The following is a 20,104-nucleotide window of genomic DNA, read 5'->3' on the forward strand; positions in this document are numbered from 1 at the left end:
ATGAGAATCGTAACTAACAATAGCTCAGACTTTTAAAATTTGTATTGATAGAACTTCAGAGACTGTTGACAGGTGAGAGAACCAGCTCATCACCCACATTTTGTATCTTCTTTCATCCGTCTGTATTTTTCTTTCCTTTTTTCTTTCTCTCTCCCTTCTTTTCTCCCTCCTTCCACTTTTTTCCTCCTTTCTCTCCTTATTTCCCCCTCCCTTGTTCCCCTCCTTCCTCTATCACCTTTCTTTTTTCCTTCTTTCCTTCCTCCCTCCCCTCCCCTTCTCTTCCCTCCCTTCCCCTTCTCTTCCTTCCTTCCTCCCTCTTTCCCTCCCTCCCTTCCTTCATTTAAAAATTTTTTCTCGGAGCCTAGGAGGTATCTGAGAAGCAAGGTTGGTCATGCAGCTTGTCTACCCCTCTCACTGAGTAGGTGGTTTACCATGATCTGTTGAAGCTGAATCTTTTGGATTTTGAGTATATACAGATAATTACCGCACATGTTGCCCTAGTGAATAGTCCCATCTTTGAGGACATGATGGTCTCATCTCATAATAGGCTTGTTGTGAGGAAAATTAAGTGAAATAATGCACGTAAATTGCCACGGTCAGTGTCTGTCACATAGTATATGTATGGAAAAGGTAGTAGTGATAGTAGTAGTGACGGGATGGTGATAGTAATAATGAACATCGACACTGTTAATACAAATATTATTTAATTTTAGTAAGGACAAGCCAAATTATATTTTGAAACTTTCACCAAGTCCTCTTTTTATTACAGGAATATAAATTGGCCCTTTTACAGTGCTATGGGAGGTATCTTCAGCAGTTCAGCATCAAATTTGACGAGAATAAAGCAGATGTGAACCAGTTCAAAACTGTCTTTTTTCCAAAAGGCTTTGGAGACAAAACTGCTGCGCATACAGTAAGATGAAAGCAGTAGCTAAAATAGCTACCATTTATGGTTAAGTGTGCAATAGTACATCCTTTAGTTGACAGCTTCTAAATGCCTTTTATTTGCTTAGCACAAAAGTTACCTTTTTGCTGTGAGTTGCTTAATAAATATTTTCTGCTCTGGATAAGAAAGTGCCTTTATTAAATTTTGTAAAGATACTTTGGAGATCGTGTCACTATAATCATTCATGTATCTAGTAGACAGTAATAACTAATATTGATAGAATGCTTTTAGTTTACAAAGTGCTTTGGAAAACATATTTGATCCTCACCGTAACTCTGAGTTAGATACTGTTATTATCCCTGTTTTACAAAAGAGAAAAAGAGAGCTATTCACACAGTACAACAACTAGTGGTTCTGGAGATGCAAAATAGATCTTTTGATACAAAATATTGTGCTTTTTTCTAGTGTACCTGTATTATTATGTTCATTGTTACTGTTGATGCACTGGTTGAGCAGTTGCCATGTGCTAGGTAGTCTTCTAAATGTGAATTGTCATCTTGCAGTCCCATTGCAGAGAGGTGGGTACTATTACGCCCCTTTTGTAGGTGAAGAAACTGAGGCTTATCAGAGATTAAGAAACCCAGCCCACTTAAGGCAGTGAGCAGTGTTGGTGTTTGAACCCTAATCAGTCTGACTCCAAAGCTATGTCCTTCCAAATTTAATAATCATTCAAGGTCTTGGAAACAAGATGTGCTTTAATAAGCAGAAAATCTCGAGGCGTGTTTGAGGGCACACTTGTCAGTTCAGCTTGGCTGTACTATAAGTGTATGAATGGGAACACTGGGCAATGTAAGTTGGTATCTAAATTGTGTCTGGCACGGATCACAAGTTATGTGTGTGTGGCAGGGGTAGGGGGAGTGAGGGTGGTGTCCTGACACCAGCAAGCAATTCTTGGGACACCAGCTGGGTATCCTACAGTTCAGCTTAATTCTGACTACCTACCCGGAAGTGTCAGATTTCACAGGTTAAGGGTTTAGTCTTACAAGAGCACTCCCTGCCCTAGCCCACCCCACCCCCACTTAAGGTGCCAGTCGCAAGCCCAGATTGTTACCTGCACTTTTGACAAACTGGCTGTAAATCAGAGGTTTCCACAACCCCCTCCTTGGGTTTGATTAATTTGCTAGAGCGGCTCATAGAGCACATAGAAACATTTTACTTACTGACTTGTCAGTTTATTGTTAAAGGATATAACTCAGGAACAGCTGGATGGAAGAGATGCACAGGGCAAGGCATGGGAAAGGGGTGTGGAGCTTCCATGCTCGCTCAAAGTGCCACTCTCCCAGCACCTCCATGAGTTCACCATCCTGGAAGCTCTCGGAACCCCATCTTTCCTGTTTTATAGAAGCTTTATTACATAGTTATGATTGATTGAATCACCATCAGTAGCCATTAGTGATTCAACCTCCAGCCTTCTCCCCTCTTTGGAGGTTGGGGGTGGGATTGAAAGTTCTAATCATCTAATCACAAGGTTGGCTCCAGTGGCAACCAGCCCCCATCCTTAGGCACTTTCCAAAAGTCACCTCATTAACATAGCAAAATAAATCTTTGTCACAAGCAACATTTAGGCAATTTCCTAGTTTTTTTTTTTTTAGAGTGGGGAGGTAATTAGGTTTATTTGTTTATTTATTTAAATGTAGGCACTGGGTATTGAACCCAGGACCTTGTGCATACTGGGCATGCACTGTGCCACTCAAGTTATACCCTCCTATAATTCCAAGGTCTTGGGAGCTGTGAGCTAGGAACTGTGGATAAAGACCAAATATATATGAGAAATACATTTTGGCCATCTGAATGACCAAATACATATTTCTTAGAAATCACAGTATCTCAGTGTCCCACTGGGAAGAGGACTTAATGAAAAGCTTGCGAGTTTGCACTTTGAAGGCTCTTCCTCTACCACCCTGGTTCAGGCCTCCATCTCTCATGCTGTGTGTTGTGTTATCCTGCTTCCACGCAGCCTCTCTAGCCTAGTGCCAGAGCCCTGGTGGGCTCTACTGTTTGGAAAGCTTTTATCCTAGATATTTGCATGGGTCATTTCTCCCTTCCCTCAGGTCTCTTGCACTCCCTGCTTTATTTTTCTTTATATCACTTATCACTGGATACACTTAGTTTATTTCTATTTTTATTTTTTTAAAACTTTTTTTATTGAGTTATGGTCATTTTACAATGTTGTGTCAAATTCCAGTGTAGAGCACAGTTTTTCAGTTATACATGAACATACATATATTCATTGTCACATTTTTATTTTGCTGTGAGCTACTGCAAGATCTTGTATATATTTCCCTGTGCTATACCACTTAATTTTTTTATCACCTGTCTCCACTTCTAGAATGTGAACTTCATGAGGACAGAGACTGTTCTGAATGTCTAAGCTCTAGTGCCTAAAATAGTGCCTGGCATGGGTTTATTGAATGAATGAATAAATTAAAGTGTTATAGTCAGAATTATTATTCTAGAAGCAGTACACAGAATAGGTTACCAGGAAAAAGACTGGAGGCAGAAGGCAATGAAGCCAATGTTAAGAGTGTGCCAGCAGGACTGGGTGTGAAAAGATATGAAGAATTTGGCTTTTCACATTCTAAGTTTGAGGTTCTGGCACAGCGCTGGCACACTGCGGTTCTCATCAAATATGTGTAAAATGAATGCATGAGAGAATAAACGGATTGAAAAATTAGTCCAGGAGGAACTTGACAATGCAGAACTAGAGGCTTTTAGAAATAGATTTTGGGAGAAAATGCATGGTGATCATGGTTGAAGGAGTAATCATGAAAAATTTACTCTCAAAATATTAACAGCAAAGTTTGTGCAGATATTTAAAATTTTTTTAATGATCCCCACTGTATGTAGTACAGTGAGGCACCATGACAGAGTTGGTGAGATTTTGGTCTCTGGAGCCAGTCTGCCTGGGCTCAGAGAGCTGCTGGACCATTTCTCCTGTGGGACCTTGGAGGAGTGTGTAATTTCTCTGTCCCTCAGTTTCCCCATCTGTAAAACAGAAGTAATAATAAGACCTACCTCATACGATTTTTTTTTTAAGGATTGCTGAGATAATGAAAGGCTTAGAATAGGGCCTAACACTAAAAAAATACTAGGTTTCATTATCCACTTCTAAAAAAGAGAGTACTTCGAAAATAAGAACTATTCCAACATGCAGATGCATTCAATAAATATCTTCTTCTGTGGAACCAACAGCAGTGTCTGGAAATAGTATACATGTATCCAAGAAGTATGCATGGTAGAGTAAGGCCCATTTATATTAGTAAGAGTGTCCACTCCCACAGCTTCAGTGGTACTACTGATTCTTTAGCCAAAATCTCTCTTCTGAACTCCCCAGCTATATAGTTAACGTTATAAATGTCTCACACTCGACAGGTCCCGAACTGAACTCATCTTCTTTCTTCCATGATTGGCTCCAGCCAGTCACCCAAACAGGAAATCATTTCAGATCTCCTCTCCCTTACTTCGCAGTTCTGATTGGCCACTGAACCCCCCTGACTCAGACAAGACTTGAGTCTTTCCTGTCCCTTCATCCCCATCTCCAGGGCCTCACTTCAGGGCCCTGTTCTTTCTGGACAATCTCAGAGGACTTTGATCTCTCCTAGCCTCCTGTGTATAGCTCTGTAGCCCCTGTGCTTTTTGTCTTCCACATTTTTGACAGAATTTGTAAAGTGTAAAACAAATAATTTTACTCCATTGCCCTTTGGCTGTAGTCCATATTCCTTGGAATGGTATGGAAGCTCTCCATGTTCTGACCATGGATCACCTCTATAACCTAATCTTTTTATCTTAAACCTTCTCATCCAACTTAAAAGACTTTCAATTCAGTGACCACCACAACTTAACACCATGTGTGCCTGGAGTGCTTTTCCCTCAGTGAAGAGCAGGGGCTGGGTCTTCCTCACCTTCCAGTCCCTGTTGCTTAACAGGGTATGGCAAACAGAGGTGCCCACAAACATTTGCTGAATGAATTATGTTAATGGTAATAATTAATCTGAATCAATCAGTTAAAATGCCATTGGGGGAGTTTATAAAAGTTGATTCAATTCTATATTCTTGGAGATAGGATTTTGTACCTTTTTTTCTTTTGGCTTTTGAAATTTTCTTTTTGACTAAGAAAAGGTAATCTTAACTAAAGGGATGCCTTGAAGAAACCGATTTTACCATGTTTCTTTCTATATATTAGTCTGTTAAGGCTGCTATAACAAAAATCCAGAGACTGGATGGCTTAAAAAACACTTAACTGCTCACAGTTCTGAAGGCTGAGAAGTCCAGCATCAGGGTCCTGGAAGATTCGGCGTCTGCTGAGGGCTCGCTTCCTGGTTCAGAGATGCCTTTCTTCCCCTGTGCCCTCATATGGCAGATGGCATCAGGAAGCTCTCTTAAGGGTCTCTTTTATAAAGGCATTAATCCCATTCACGAGGGCTCCACCTTCATCACCTAATCACCTTACCTCCCAAATGTCACACTGGGGATCAGGATTCAATGTATACATTTAGGGAGGACACAAGCATTCAGTCTATCACACTATACTAATCTATTGAATGAATTAAGCAGAACTGTTTCCATTTTAGTTTTTTACATTTTAAGAAGTGCTTTTCTAAATTGCATAAACCTTATTTATATTCTTATTTTTGTCTCATGTGTTTCAGTTTCATGCCTTAAATGGCAAAAATATTTGCAACTACCAGCTGGTCTGTGACAGTGATACAAACCTGCAGAATAAAGAGTCTGTGATCCAGTGTCTGCATATCTTGTCCTCCTTAAGACTCATCATGCAGGTGGCTTTGCCACAGGAGCACCTTTGCTGGATTATCTTCAATGGTATCTGTCAATGTGTTTTATTTTTCATGGTGTCTTTCAGACACCAAGTTTGATGGTGACTTGATCACCTTGTGATTTAAAACATGTTAATTTCATAATAGGACAATTGTGGGGTTTTTTACATTTTTATTACATTTTGTTTTGTTCTCATGAACAGGGACTTACAAAGCATGTCTTTGGGTTTTCTGCCCAAGAGAGGGTCAGAGGCTCTGGGGATAATCAGTTTCACATACATATAAAGCAGGGGCCACAGTTAATAAGTATAAATGGAGAAGGATAAGAGGACCCCTGCAGGTTAGATTGGTTCTAAGCATTATCCATTTATTGGTCCTCTCCTCAAATACTTTGGCCAGTGACTAGGGCTTTCTACAAATCAACCTTCTCCTCCTACTTGTTTTTGAATGAGGAGCTCTGAGAATGTGCATGTATTTGTGTGTGTGTATAACATATTTATATATATATATATATATATATATATATATATATACACACACACATTGTATCAATTCACATCTGTACATATATATGCATTATGTATGTCTGATGAAATGAATCTTAGCTATCAAAACATAGCATTTGTTTTTCCCTTATAAGAATTACAATTTAAATTCAATTAAAATTCTCTTTAAAGTTACAATTTGAAGTTACAGCAAGTCACCTACAATATTGTTCTCTGGATAACATGTTCTTAAAAGAAAAATAATGACAGTGTGTTCTGTGTGCATTAGACCAGGACAGAATAACTTGAAAGAAACATATTGGATTTTCTCTCATCCATGGCAACTGACAGTACGTTTCCTAGCCTTTTCCTTCCTCACTCTCCCCAAATAATTTTTTTGACATTTTGATTGTAATTAGACCTTACATTTGCTGCCAGAGATGAGGCTGACTTTGGAAGAAATTTTTCAGTCCAGTGATTGTTAAGCTTTCGTGCCTCATCATCCTTAAAGTAGCCACAGCCATCTCTCCACCTGAATTGCTCATACATCTTGGCAGGGACCGAGCAGGAAAAGAGGTTCCATGCTCAAGAAAGAGTGAGAGGCCTAGGGGCTGGGCCCTAACGTCATGCTTTGCTGGAGAGGTGAAAGTGGTGCACTCCCTATCTGAAGTCCTTTTAAGATCGTGTACCTCCTTCCTCCCCTAGTATTCTTAAAAAAAAAAAAAAATTGAACAATTTATATATCTTCTACATCCTTTTTCTGGTGTGTGCTTTTTCTTTGTACATATCACATCATGTTCTAGATTTTATTCTGTTTCCTAAATATTTTTCCACTCAATACTATGGTTTTAGAATCTAACCACGTCCGTATATGTAAATCTAGTTTGTTGACTCTGCCTGCTGAATTGTATTCCAGACACCCGTAGGGATGAGCACCGGTTTGCCCTCCCTCTCTAATTGCACAAATAATTCTGCAATGAGTATCTTTGTCTGTGTCCTCTTATAGACATGTGTGAGTGTTTTCTGGGAATTATGCCCAAGAGTGGGATTGCTGGATTGTGGGAGATAAATTTACTTAGTTTCACTAACTGCTGTCCCTGTTTTAATTAATTCATCTTAAACTTGCTAAGTACCAGGCATTGTTTTAGATGCACGGGACACAGGAGTGAATGACAGACAAAAACCCTGTTCTCATGCTTACATAATGCTTCAGAGAGACGATAAACAGATCAAAACTAAATGGTGTATCTGCTAGTGATGAGTGCCATGGAGGAAAATAAAGCTGAGAAGGGAAGAGGCGAGCACAGGCCAGCCTGCAGGTTTAAATGGAACAGTCTGGGAAGACCTGGCCTGAGATGAGTTTCCAGTAAACACCTGAATGAGATGTCTGGCTGTTCGGGTAAAGGGCATGTCACCTAGGGATGAGCAACTGCAAAGACCTTGTAGTTCTAGAACTTTGGAATTTAGGTCATGAAAAAAATAAATGGACTTGCAGTCCGTTTCTCAGCAACATTTGACTTTTCCAGTTAGACATTAACACTTTTTTTCTTTACTTTTAATTGATGATTAAACATACACACCCTTGGTTTCTTAAGATGTTTAAGCAATCTTGGTTCTTTCATGAAATTGAACTGGGTGAATGAATATTGGCTAACACCTTGCTTCTCAACTAACCTGAGCCCAACTAATTTCAACCCTCAGATAGATTATTTCGGCAATGGCCATCTCTGATGAAAAGAAATCACATGACAAGGTAGTAAACTCATATTCGGAATTTGGTTAAAAATAAGGCAAAACAAACTTCCAAAGATATCCTGAGCTTGTATAGATTCACTCTATTCCATTTTGTATCATTTACTCTATCGGGCTTCTGCAGTGGGAATCTGTGAGCTATTCCAAGGTCCTAAACCATCAAAGAAGGATTCAATTATAGTCAGGAAGTGCTAGGGCTGCAAAGGTCAAAGGTGCATCTTTGAAATACATAGGGCCCTTTCATTCTTGAGGGTGGTGTCCCAGGGCCTTCTGAAATTCCAGAGTTCTCACTGCTGAATGTTTGGGCCCTTTCTTGTCCTACACCTGAGTTGCATGTTCTTTGGAGAGTCATGTGTTTCCTGTGCATATCCTTACTTTGTGACTCTTTTTTGTATGTTTTTTCCCTAAGATGCAGTTGCACAGTTTCATTTTTAAAGATTAAATACAGAGGGCAAGAAGGCCAAGCTGAGATAAGAGTGCTGAGCCTGAGCTGTTGCTACTAGAGGAGTGGTTTCTTCCCTGGGGCATCTCACAGGAAATAAATCACCCCCTGTGGTGGGAGCAGGCATACCAAGAATGCCAAGCCCTTGAATGCTAAGGACTTGTTGCATTCTCTGTGAAGTTTGTGGTACTCTAAGTGTTTTAAGATTTTCTTCAAGTTTTTGTTGGTCACTGATTTGTGTAATTAATGTTAGTTATGCTTGCAGGTGTGTTTTCATCAAGGGGTGTGTGTTTTGGAGCAGATGCTGTTTTCTCAAAAGCTTTTAAAGTTCAAATGTGAACCTAGGATTCATAATTGTTGAATTTTGGTGATTATGAATTTTAGATTAGCTATTTCACAGAAAATATTTAGACTGCTTGTCATTGTAATTACATGCCTTTTTAAAGCATGTTGTACTGTCTTTTGGGGTCTGTTTATAACACATAATATTCTTCATATACAGAAAGATGTACGGTGATGTTATTCCCTCCCTGTCCTCGAAACCCTGCTTGAAATGAGCCTTCTCTTATTTAATTAACTGCCTGACAAATCATACTTGAATGATCTTAAATAGGAGCTGTAAGTGGTGTTTTTCATTAGAATGCCTATAGGGCATACCTTAATAATGGGATAAATATTATATGGGACTGTGAATGAATATAGTGCAACCTGTTAAGCATTATGATTTTTAAATTGAGTTTCCTTGTTGAGTATTGTGTCACACCGATTAAATATGTATCCTATCTTATTTGGAGACAAATCTTTAGTTTTTCAACTGCGAGGAAACCATGGGAAATGATAACATTTGATATGAATTAATGAAACTTCTAAGTACATAAATTATGCTACTAAAATATTCTTTTGTTCAATATACCTCAAAACTTAAACTCCCTTTAAAATGAGACTAAAAGATTTGTGTCAACATATAATTGTCATATTAGTTCTTTTAATGATTTGGCTATAAGTTACAAAAAATTTATGATTATAATTCTCTAACCATTAACAGATTTTCTCATGAGATCACTTGTTTTGAGAAATACCAACTTAAACTACAGAAATTGCAATATTAAATTCTGTCCTTTGTAACATGTTAATCTTTTTCTTCACTTAGGTACCATTTATATTTACACCATTTGCAGAAAACTGATGATCATAGGTCACTCCTCCAAGGTAAGAAATTTACTGATAGAATTTCCTTTTTTCTTAGGGTTTTTATTAGCATTGGTTGCTACACAAAGAATATTTAGTGAATTATATAACAAAATTTAGTGGATATGTTTACTGTTCTTAGTTTTACTTTAGTTTTAGTTTTACTTTAACATAATCATATGTAAAAGTGCAAACAATAACGTATTAATGAAAAGAAAGAAATTCCGAAATTGGTAAGTATTTCTCCAGTGTCCATTGTTCTCTCAGATACGTCATAACCTGTCAAAAATGACACTTTCTCTAGGTAGGATGCCCATCCATTCCGGCTTTCCTACGGCCATTCTGGTTTATGCCTGTTGTCCTGGAGTATTACTAATAGTGCCACTTTCACTTATAGAAGTGTCCTGATTTGGATGATAAACTGTGGTCAGTCTGGGTATATCATGCTGTGGAGCTTGGACCACATTTTGCCTAAAGAGCTTGGGCTGTACTTATGGCCCAGATACTACTTGGTTAAATGAGCTGACTATTTTATGAGATTCTCAGTGACCAGTACTCACTGCTCAGTTTTGGCTCAAGGAAGTGGCTGACACTTCTGTTGACTTTCTTACCATGTTGGTAACACTTCTGTCTGCAGGAGACACATTTATTCCCTGTGTTCATTGTCCAGTCATTGAAATGTGGGCCAAGAAGGGAAAATATACTCCCCTTGAGACCAGGCTTGAATTGTTGCTGACATCTGCAACATTACTACTTTAGTCTTCTCCATGGCATGCAAGACCTTGCTCTGAATACTCTAATCCTTGGGACAGATATTTTTTTCCTTACTTCCTCAAAACACAGCCTAGTATCTTAAAAGTTGACAATGCTTAAAAAATATAGAAGCAAAGATATTTGCATACTTAATGGATAACATTGTGTGTTCTCTCTGTGTTTTGTTCCTCACATCTAAAAGCTTTGTTATTGACAGTGACTTGAACAAACTCTGTACCAGCTTTTTGAATTAAAATGAAGGGAGACCGTCCCAGGTATAATGTCAATTTGGCATACAGACTATTCCAGTGATTCTATATTCCATTCCAGATGATTTCCTAAAAAGAATTTGCGATGTCCTGTTGCACCTTGCTGTAGCAACAAATACTGCTTCACAGAACCATCATAGTTTGGTCTGCTTATAGCATTTGTCTGGCAAAACTTCGAAGGACAAAGATGTCTGTGCCAACATTTTTTTTTAATTGAAGTACAGTCAGTTACAATGTGTCATTTTCTGATGTACAGCACAATGTCCCAGTCATGCATATACATACATATATTTGTTTTCATATTCTTTTCCATTAAAGTTTGCCAACATTTAACTGTTAGTGTTTGTACTTGTTAACACTGAGAGAATTTTAATTTAACGTGATAGTCATCTTAAAATAATCTGTTATTTATACTCTATGTAAGACATCTACTCTCCCCTTCATATAACTTGAGTTTCTCTCTGGCAAAATAAGGGCTGAGGGAGGATAGTCCTATAGCCCCAATCGTGTGGGATGGGAGTAGAGGGGAGTGAGGAAGGCAGGAATTTTGGAGTGGTGGGTGGCTGTGCAGTTGTCACTTGAAGATTAGGATGAAATTCTTTCAGTTTGTTCAGTAAAATTTCAAGGAAATTAATCATTTTCACCCAGAAATTCTCAAGCCCTCAGCTGATGAGTTGATTCCTGAGCTGAGAGTATAAATGGACTCGATGGGTCCATTTAACGGGGACAAGACCTCGGCAGTCCAACCACATCTGAGTCCTCCTGATTTTGTAGCTACTTTAGAGTTCAACTCTGTTACGACATAAGACAGAAGGAGAAATAGATGTGGGATCCTCAGGCTTTTCTTCATGTCACCCCAGCGCGATCTAAACTCCTCTTCCTATGGGATCTAGGAATTGTAATTACCGTTTGTTGTTGTTATTGAATCCCTACTATGTGTTAGGTACTGTGTGAAGGGCTTTGCCTACACAGTAATACCATGATAGTCTAATGAGTTGGGCACCATCATCATATCGTCATTTGTTGAATGAATGCTTACCATCTATCAGGTACGTTTTTAAGCACTTTTCACAGATTGTCTCAATTAATCCTCACACAAGCACTTTGAGAAGGTGCTGTTTCTACCTTTATCTTAGAGATAAGGAAGCTGAGCTTATTAGAAAGGTCAGTTTGCTAAAGGCCGTGCACCTAGTTAGAGATGTAGCTGAAACATGAGTCAGTGCCTCACTGACCTGCCTCTTAACACCATTAGACTACAGCGTGTCTGTGACCCACCCTATTTTGGCTCACCTATTCAAACGGAGGAGCTGTGTGGGGGCACCTGATGAAATCTTAAATTTTTTTTTTGACGTGACTGAAGATATTTTGAAGACCAAGACTGGCCAGGGCTCTTCCCCAGGTGGGAAAGACTTTTTTTTGGTTTTGCTTTTTTTTTTTTTTTTTTTTTTTTGGAGGCGGTGAAGGGAATTCAGTTCATCTATTTATTATTATTATTATTTTTTAAATGAAGGTACTGGGGATTGAACCCAGGACCTCATGGGTGCTAAGCATACACTCTACCACTGAGCTGTACCCTCCCCGCCCAGGAAACACTTTTGTGCTGAGGTAGGTCACCAGCATAAGCTTAGGGAATGGAGGGAGGGCAAATTTCTAAAGCCTCTTTCCCTGAAGACATACGACAGTTTGCTTTCCTTTATGGTATAATCTGTAGTTTCTTCTGAGACATTTAAAACTAATATAGTACTCAGCAAACATTAAAGAATACAGTAGAATCTATTCATTCTAAGAAAACGCTGATTTCTGTTTCATTTTACTACAGAACTAAAATAGTTTGGTAAAATTTGTGACTTGAGCAATAATGTCAGATCTTTCCACATTCCGTTAAACTTCAAATTCAGACTGCTTCTCAGTTGTTTCCCAAAGGCTGTAAGCTGATATAAATGGTGCTGCGGTGCCATCCTGTGGCCAAGCTGATTAATCATGGGTGCTTTTTCTTCTTGACACCTGAACCATATTCTTGGTGGACTCTTATAATTTGATTTTTCAAAGCTTTTTTTCCTATGAACAGAATAGTCATGCTGAAATCTCTCAGGTTTTCAATTGATAGAAATAGTTCTTTCTTTAGGAGCAAGAAAAAATTACTACAAATTAAGAGGGTTTTTTTTGTTTTGTTTTTGGAATGGTTTTTCATCTTTAAAACCTGAATGATGGTTTTTCCAGAGCCCTAGATGGAGTGATGGTTTTGTCTTCTTTGTGACGGTTGCCACGTGTAGTGGAAAGAACACTACTGCACTTGGGAGTCCTCTTACATTAGGTTATGGCTCTGTCTGGCACTAAAATTTGTGATTTAGGGTCTTTTATGCAAAGTCCGAGGTCAAGCCCAAATATCATGTGAACAACTGGTAACTGAAGCTATTTTTATTTTGAAATGGTGAATTTCTAATACCAGGAATCCTGAGAGCTTTGGGTATGAAGGGGGAAAATTTATGCATGGCTTAATCTCATATCCCCCAAACCACAACAATCTGAATGCAAAAATCCACAGTAGGATATCTGTGCAGCTGAGAAAACTCAAGACTTCTGATGACTATTAATGCCAGTTCCACTGTCACTTCACAGTATGGCGAGGTTAGCAAAAAACAACAGTGACAGCAGGAACAGCAAAAACTGCAATAAAGCAACCCCGACCCATTTTACAACGGTCTAGTCATGCACTCTAAAGGACATTGGCACCTGGGGCAAAGCCGTGGAAGACCAACCATAATGAGAAGGGAAGTGCAGATCTGGGAGGCAGAGAAGTGCTTGGGGATCTTTGTCGTGGGGAGAGGGCAGGCTGCATAGGCATTTTCAGACTAACGGTGGGCTGTAATTTGGGAGTTGAGTTTTGAGTGGTTTTGTGCTATTCCAGAAGGCATAACCAGGATGAATGTTCTGGAGGCATATCAAAGTGGATTTCATTTCAGATTAAAGAAGTTTATGTTTAGAATTGTCTGCTGATGCCACCTGGCGTGTTTCTGTTACTTGAGGTAGGAACTCAGGCAGGGAAGATGTGGGGCATCAGGTGGTGATGCTGGTGATGTTGATGAGGATGAAATTAGGTTGACTTTCAACCATTTGACCCTATGATTCCTTGAAATAGTTCCATATTTAGCACCGTGAACTGCAGCCTTTAAATGAAGGTCAGTCAGTCAGTTAAATAGTTTTTGCATGTCTACTACATGCCAGATCAAGTTCTGGGGACTGGGGATCCAGTAGTGAACAAGACAGACAGGGCTCCTTCCTAAGTGAACTTGCATTCTAGTGAGGTGAGCTTACATTCCCAGTGGATAGCAAGGGATATTGCAATTCTGTGTCAAACTCTATTCTGTTTCCAACAGTCCTTTTTCCTCTGGAATCAAAACTGACTAGACAGTGGAAAATTCTTGTCTTTTAGGCTTCTTTTTTCTCTTAGATGTCTGCTGGGCAGCTTGTACACGTGTTATATACATTGTCTTTGAAGGCTCCAAAGATGGTAATAGGGTCTGAATGTTACCAGCATTTCATCTATTTTTACTGTTAAATGCTTTGTCAATCTGATAGGTTTTCTTTGTACATATGAAACTCCTGGACCTTTTTGGCAATTTGCCTTTTCACTTTGGGTTTTGCTACAATAGACTTATTTTTCTTTAATTATTTCCTCAATTATTGAAGGCCAACTTTGTTATTGTAAGAGGAGCTTTATACTGTTGTCCGAATTTGTTATCATTATTTTCTTGAGAATTTAGGATACTGGTTAACTCTCCTTTGGTTGTTTCTGCTGACTTTAGGGTTTTTCAGTGAATTCATTTAATAGCACTTGGAAACACCTTTTAGGTACCTGCCCTTGTTCTAGGTGCTGGTGATACAATAACAAATACCACACTGTTGTTATTTTCAAAGAGATCACAGTCTAATTTTGGAATCACACATGTGAGCACATTAATGCAATTGGATGTGACATGCAATATGTGTGTACATAAGAATCTGTAAATTATATACAGTGTATGTATATATATATATACACACACAAACGTAAATATACATACATACAACACAATAAGAGACAGCATTGAAGCAATGGTCATTTCTCTCCAAGGACATTGGAAAAGTCTTCTTCAATGGCTAGTTCTCTTCCCCCTGCTCTTCCTCCTCCTGTTCTTCCACCTCTCCTGCTTCCTCTTCCTCCTCCTCTGTCTTCATCGTCATTACCAACACTAACACTTATGTGTTTACTACATTCTAAGCATTTAGCATGTATTAATCCATTTCTTCCTTAAACAATCCTGTAAGATAGTTACGGTTATAGCTGTTTTGCAGATGAAGAACCTGAGGCATATGGAGTTTAAGTAAATTGTCCAAGGCACCACTGCTAGTAGTGGAGGTGATGTTTCAGCTGAGTCTTATGAGACAGGTGATGGAGAGAAAAGAGTGAGCAAAAATGCATATTTGGACCACTAAGAGGTTTTGTGGAATGAAAAGCATTTTGGACTAGCATTAAGTATATGATGCAAGAAGGCAGGGGCTAGGTCACGAAGGCTGCTTGCATACTCTGTAAAGGGTTTGTACTTTGTCATATAGGCAATAGAGAGCTATTGAAGTGTTTTAAGCACAAGAGTGACACAACCCAGTTTGCATCTTAGAAAGATAACTCTAGTGGAGGTAAGGAGGATGTATGTGTAAGGAAGAGAGGTGTTTAACGAGACAGGGAGACAAGTGAGCAAGTATCCCAATAGTCCAGGGGGACATGTGAATACCTGCTTGGTTAAGGCTGATATTCCACAGATAGAATTTAGAATTTGATATTCTGAGATATTTCGTTCATAGATTCTTATTTTCATCCCAGTAATATTTCTTACAATATGTGGAGCATAGACCACATTGCTTCTAATATTCAATCAAATAAAAGGCATACAGTGTAATTACCCTTTGAGCTTTTAGAATATTTTTTAAGGAAGGAAAAAGACTGACAAAGTTAACTGCAGAATACATATAGTCAAAGAGTATTTCCTAGTATAGAGTTTGTGGGAAGAATAGGTCCAAAAAAGATTATCAGTGGAACTGTGGAGAAAAATTATTTAGCTAGACTAGCACAAGGGACTGTTACATGTATTCCAGCAGACAGGCCAGTGACGATGGTGACCCTTTCCCCACAATGCTGTTTCAGACTGTACCTTGGGAATAATTACACTGGTAATAGGCACTCTTTATGGACTGCTTACATTGTGTCAGGATCATCCTAGCATGTCATGTGCACTGTCTCCTCATACTAGTACTGTGGTGATGTGCTAGGATACCCATTTTATAAATGAGAAAACTGAGGTGTAGAGAGGTAAAATAACAAAGCTACTAGCTATTAAAATTGGAACTGAAGCCCAGGTCTTTTTGATTCCGATCTTGGACTATTTCCACTAAGTATGATAGGCTCCAGATTGTAAGCCTTTTCCATTTTCCCCTGCCCCGCTATACAGTTTATTTTCAGAATAATACATTAGTTTGAGGCCAACTAATAATAATTGCATTGTTGGAATTAGCTTTTGCACCCCTGTTGACATTTGATAAATGTTAATAAAAGTAATCTGAGGTCATAGGACTTCAGGAGCTAAGAAGAAATTCATTTTAAAATGGCTAACTTGAGATTTTGAGTTCTCTAAATTATTCCATTACTTTTTTTTTTTTTTGGTTTTAAAATTAAAAAAAATTTTGCTGGGGTATAGTTGATCTACAATGTTGCATTAGTTTCAGGCGTACAGCAAAGTGATTCATTTATACATATGCTATATATATATAAATATATATATGTTCATTTTCACATTTTTTTCATTATAGGTTATTACAAGATACTGAATGTAGTTCCCTGTGCTATACAGTAGGGTCTTGTTGTTTATGGACTTTATATATAGTAGTTTGTATCTGCTAATCCCAAACTCCTAATTTATCCCTTCTCCTCCTTTCCCCTTTGGTAACCATAAGTTTACAGGCATAGAAAACAATATCTGTAAATTTGATTCTGTTTTGTGAATACGTTCATTTGTATCATTTTTTTAGATTCCAAATATGAGTGATATCATGTGATACTGTGTGACTTACTTCACTTAGTATGAGAATCTCTAGGTCCATCCATGTTGCTGCAAATGGCATTATTTCATTCATTTTTATGACTGAGTAGTATTTTTTTTTCTGTGTGTGTGTATTTATATATATAGTATATATATATATGCCACAACTTCTTTATTCAGTCACCTGTTGATGGGTGTTTACATTGTTTCCATGTCTTGGTTATTGAATATATAGTGTAAATAGTGCTGCTATGAAGATTGGGATGCATGTGTCTTTTCAAATTAGTCTTCTCTGGATATACTCTCAAGAGTGGGTATTCTTTTTCTTTTAAATGCTTGTTTTTTTTTTCATTGACTCATTTTTTAAGATATTTTTGGTTTAAGTAGATGGCAACTGTTTTCTCCACTTATTATTTGATTATATTAAATAAAAGTCATCATTACTAGCTTAAAATGAAAATACATTCAATTGTGCCCTTCTGTCTCAGGCCTTGGAATATCTCCTGTGGGCCAGCATGTGTATGGAATCCTCAGTCCCACTCCTGTCGGTCAGGTACTTGACGTGGAGAGCTACTCTTTACGCTGCTGTCTGCCAGTGCTACCACGACTGCCAGGCTGGTATTCATGGAGAAGTATGCTACTTTTTAATTCTGAAGATGCCAGTCTTTATTTGCAGAAATTTTCTTGGCTTCTCCATTCTGTTGATCTCTCACTTCATTTTCGGCTTCCTTCTTTATTCTCCATTCACTTCCACTGTCTTTGCTCCTTTTCTGAATAAGATTTCTGGTATCTTCCCTTCTCACTGTTTACTTGTATGCAAGCCACTTTTCTTCCCTGTTCAGTTTTGTATTCCACACCACGTACCATCCATTTGTCTTGCTTTTCTCTGCTTCTAGCCACCGTTTATTTAATACACTCTATTTCTTGTTTTTCCTCTTTTCCTGTCTATCTTTTGAATTGAATACCTGAAATATAACTTAATTGGTCAGAGCTTCTGTTAGCCTATGCCGTACCTCTGTGTAAATGAGAAAAGGCACCCTGTCCACAGTACACGGTACTTGGCTTGTCAGTGGAGGGGGTCCTGGTGAGAATTAGAAACAGGCACCCCTTCCTTTGGGGCAACACATCCCTGCCCCCAGTGTGCATAGCTTAATGAGTGCAGTGTGGGCTGGACTTCGGCAAGGGAATAGCTTAATACAGCCCACGTGGAATACTTTTTCTAGCCAAGGATACATTTGATCTATTTATCTATAAATTACTCACCATATATGTGTAGTTAATTTTAGTGTACTAGTTGTGGCGTATTTCTACAGTTGTTAGAACTGTCACGGATCAGAGTGTCTACACAGTTTTGACCATTTGAGTCCTACTGGGATTTTTTCTTGTTGAAAAATTTAACCCTGTATGTATGTTACTATTGTGTTCTAGAAGCATCTTCATGAAAAATCATAAATTATAAACAAAATACTTCAAAGAACTGGTAAAATCAATTACATGGATTGAGATTTTTGCTATTATCTCCAGAGAATGATAATAATGGTGATCTGACTAAATAAGGAAGCCTGCCCCCTTCCTTTCCTCAGCTATTAATCAATACTTCCTGTATGTTGGGTACTAGAAATACAAAAATGAATAAAACCCTTTAAGGATGTCACAGGTTAGTGAACAAGCGAATAGATAATACAGCTTGTTTTGGTAGAAAAATTTCAGATTTGAGAACAGCACTGAGAAGTGGGATGTATGTGCGTGTGAGTGTGAGAGTGTGTGCATTGCCAGAGAAGTGGTATTCTATATGAACCTACTGTTTAACCAAGAATTTGGCTTTCCTTACTTTTTTGAATTTCTTAATTCATGAAGTTAGTATAGCTGACATTTTATTGACTTTAGATTTACAGAAATTAGTGTTGCTTTTAGGAAATGATAGATGGAACAGCTACCATGTTACACATAGTCAACATCAGCCTAGAGTTTAATTCACCAATTAAATCAAATGTCTGGAAGAATAAAACATATAGTCTTGATACATTTTTAATCACTACATTCTATCTTATTATGAATTGCATTTATTTTAATTGCTTATAGGCATTTGCTCGGCGTGCTTTAGCTAAAATTGATGAGTTAAGGCAACTGGAATTAATGAGTTCTTCACAATCACAGGAGGACTCCAGAAGATATTATACAGAGGCCACGATAAAGGTATAAAAATTTCATGCGATAAATTTACTGCACTCTACAGTTGATGAAGTACTTAATGTTAATAATTGAAAAGTGCATCCCGTTGTTACTTCATATATCCTTCTTTTTGAGGCAGATGGCAGTCATGATCTTCAAGAGAGGAGTATTTGAATCTAGAAGAAAAAGCAAAAGTTTCTTTAGGCCAAAGATAAGAGTTAACCTAAGGGAAGCACAATCCGTAAGTCTCAGAACATCTTCTCTATTTCAGACTCTTTTTGCAGTGCGTTTGGGTGATTTCTCTGGATCTTTTAAACCTGGTCACTAAGTATTGAATCCTGCCCCCTAATCTCTGCACCAGTGGCAGGTAGAAGAATGCCTTCCCAGTTTGGACATGGCCTCACGTCATCCCTTTCTCAAAGGTTTTGTCCCTTCGCACAACCCTAGTTTTGTAATGTTAAAGGACAAGAGGCAGAAGAGGAGCCTGAGAAGGGTTCACATGCCGCAGGGACTTCTGTCTTGGTGTCAGCTTCAAAGGTGGAGGCATCTTTTCTTACCAGCTTCCAGTTTCACCCGTGGCAGTGCTGAGGATCTAGGTTATACTGGAGCAGCAAACAACCCCCAGGTCTCAGTGGCTTGAAACAACACTTTACTTCCCACTGGAGTCACGGGTTACTGTCATCAGAGGGCTCTGCTCGTGACTGATGCTCAGGGCCAGATTGAGGAGCAGTCTGTATGTTGAAAATTGCTGGTCGTTTTGACAGAGGGGACTTGAAAGAACTCTAGGGAACCCTGCACAGACAATAATGCTCAGTGTGGAAGTGACAGCAGTCTCCTTACACGTCCAAACTCCTCACTCAGCCCCTCCTGGTGGGGTGGCAGGGCCACAAGCGCATTTGGCCGGCAACGCTAAGGGCTCTCAGGGGAGTGGGGTGTGATTATGCCTGTGGGATCCTCTGTCCTTTTTCCCTTCTGCCTTTTCCCTTCTCCAACTGTCTTTCTCTGGGCCTTTCTGAATCTGAATGTTCCTTAAGTCCCAGCTCTGTATTTCTCTAACCCTTGCCCTGACTATTTTAGATGGCCATAAACACTTTTCTGTGAGTTTCTTTGTAGGGACTGAACTTGAAATTGAGGGAGAAGAAGATGAGTAGCTTCTGAGTTGTCATCTGAGCTCGAATCTCAGAACCTGTCTTTTTTGAATGGCTTTGGATTAATAAGCAGGATTTGATTAGACAGGGAGATGAGGGG

At 38.7% G+C, this 20,104-nt stretch overlaps 1 protein-coding gene across 1 annotated transcript in view; it reads left to right on the plus strand.

Moving 5' to 3' along the window:
* The window catches only part of CFAP54 (cilia and flagella associated protein 54), a 242,503-nt gene that overhangs the window by 9,799 nt on the left and 212,600 nt on the right, over positions 1-20,104 (plus strand). Inside the window, exons 3-8 of the mRNA XM_031462988.2 lie at positions 770-913; positions 5,596-5,767; positions 9,551-9,609; positions 17,173-17,316; positions 18,767-18,880; positions 18,996-19,097. Coding sequence (XP_031318848.2) covers positions 770-913; positions 5,596-5,767; positions 9,551-9,609; positions 17,173-17,316; positions 18,767-18,880; positions 18,996-19,097 — 735 coding nt within the window. The remainder of the gene's footprint in view (positions 1-769; positions 914-5,595; positions 5,768-9,550; positions 9,610-17,172; positions 17,317-18,766; positions 18,881-18,995; positions 19,098-20,104) is intronic.

The sequence above is a fragment of the Camelus dromedarius genome, chromosome 11 (assembly GCF_036321535.1).
Source record: "Camelus dromedarius isolate mCamDro1 chromosome 11, mCamDro1.pat, whole genome shotgun sequence".
Lineage (NCBI taxonomy): Eukaryota > Metazoa > Chordata > Mammalia > Artiodactyla > Camelidae > Camelus > Camelus dromedarius.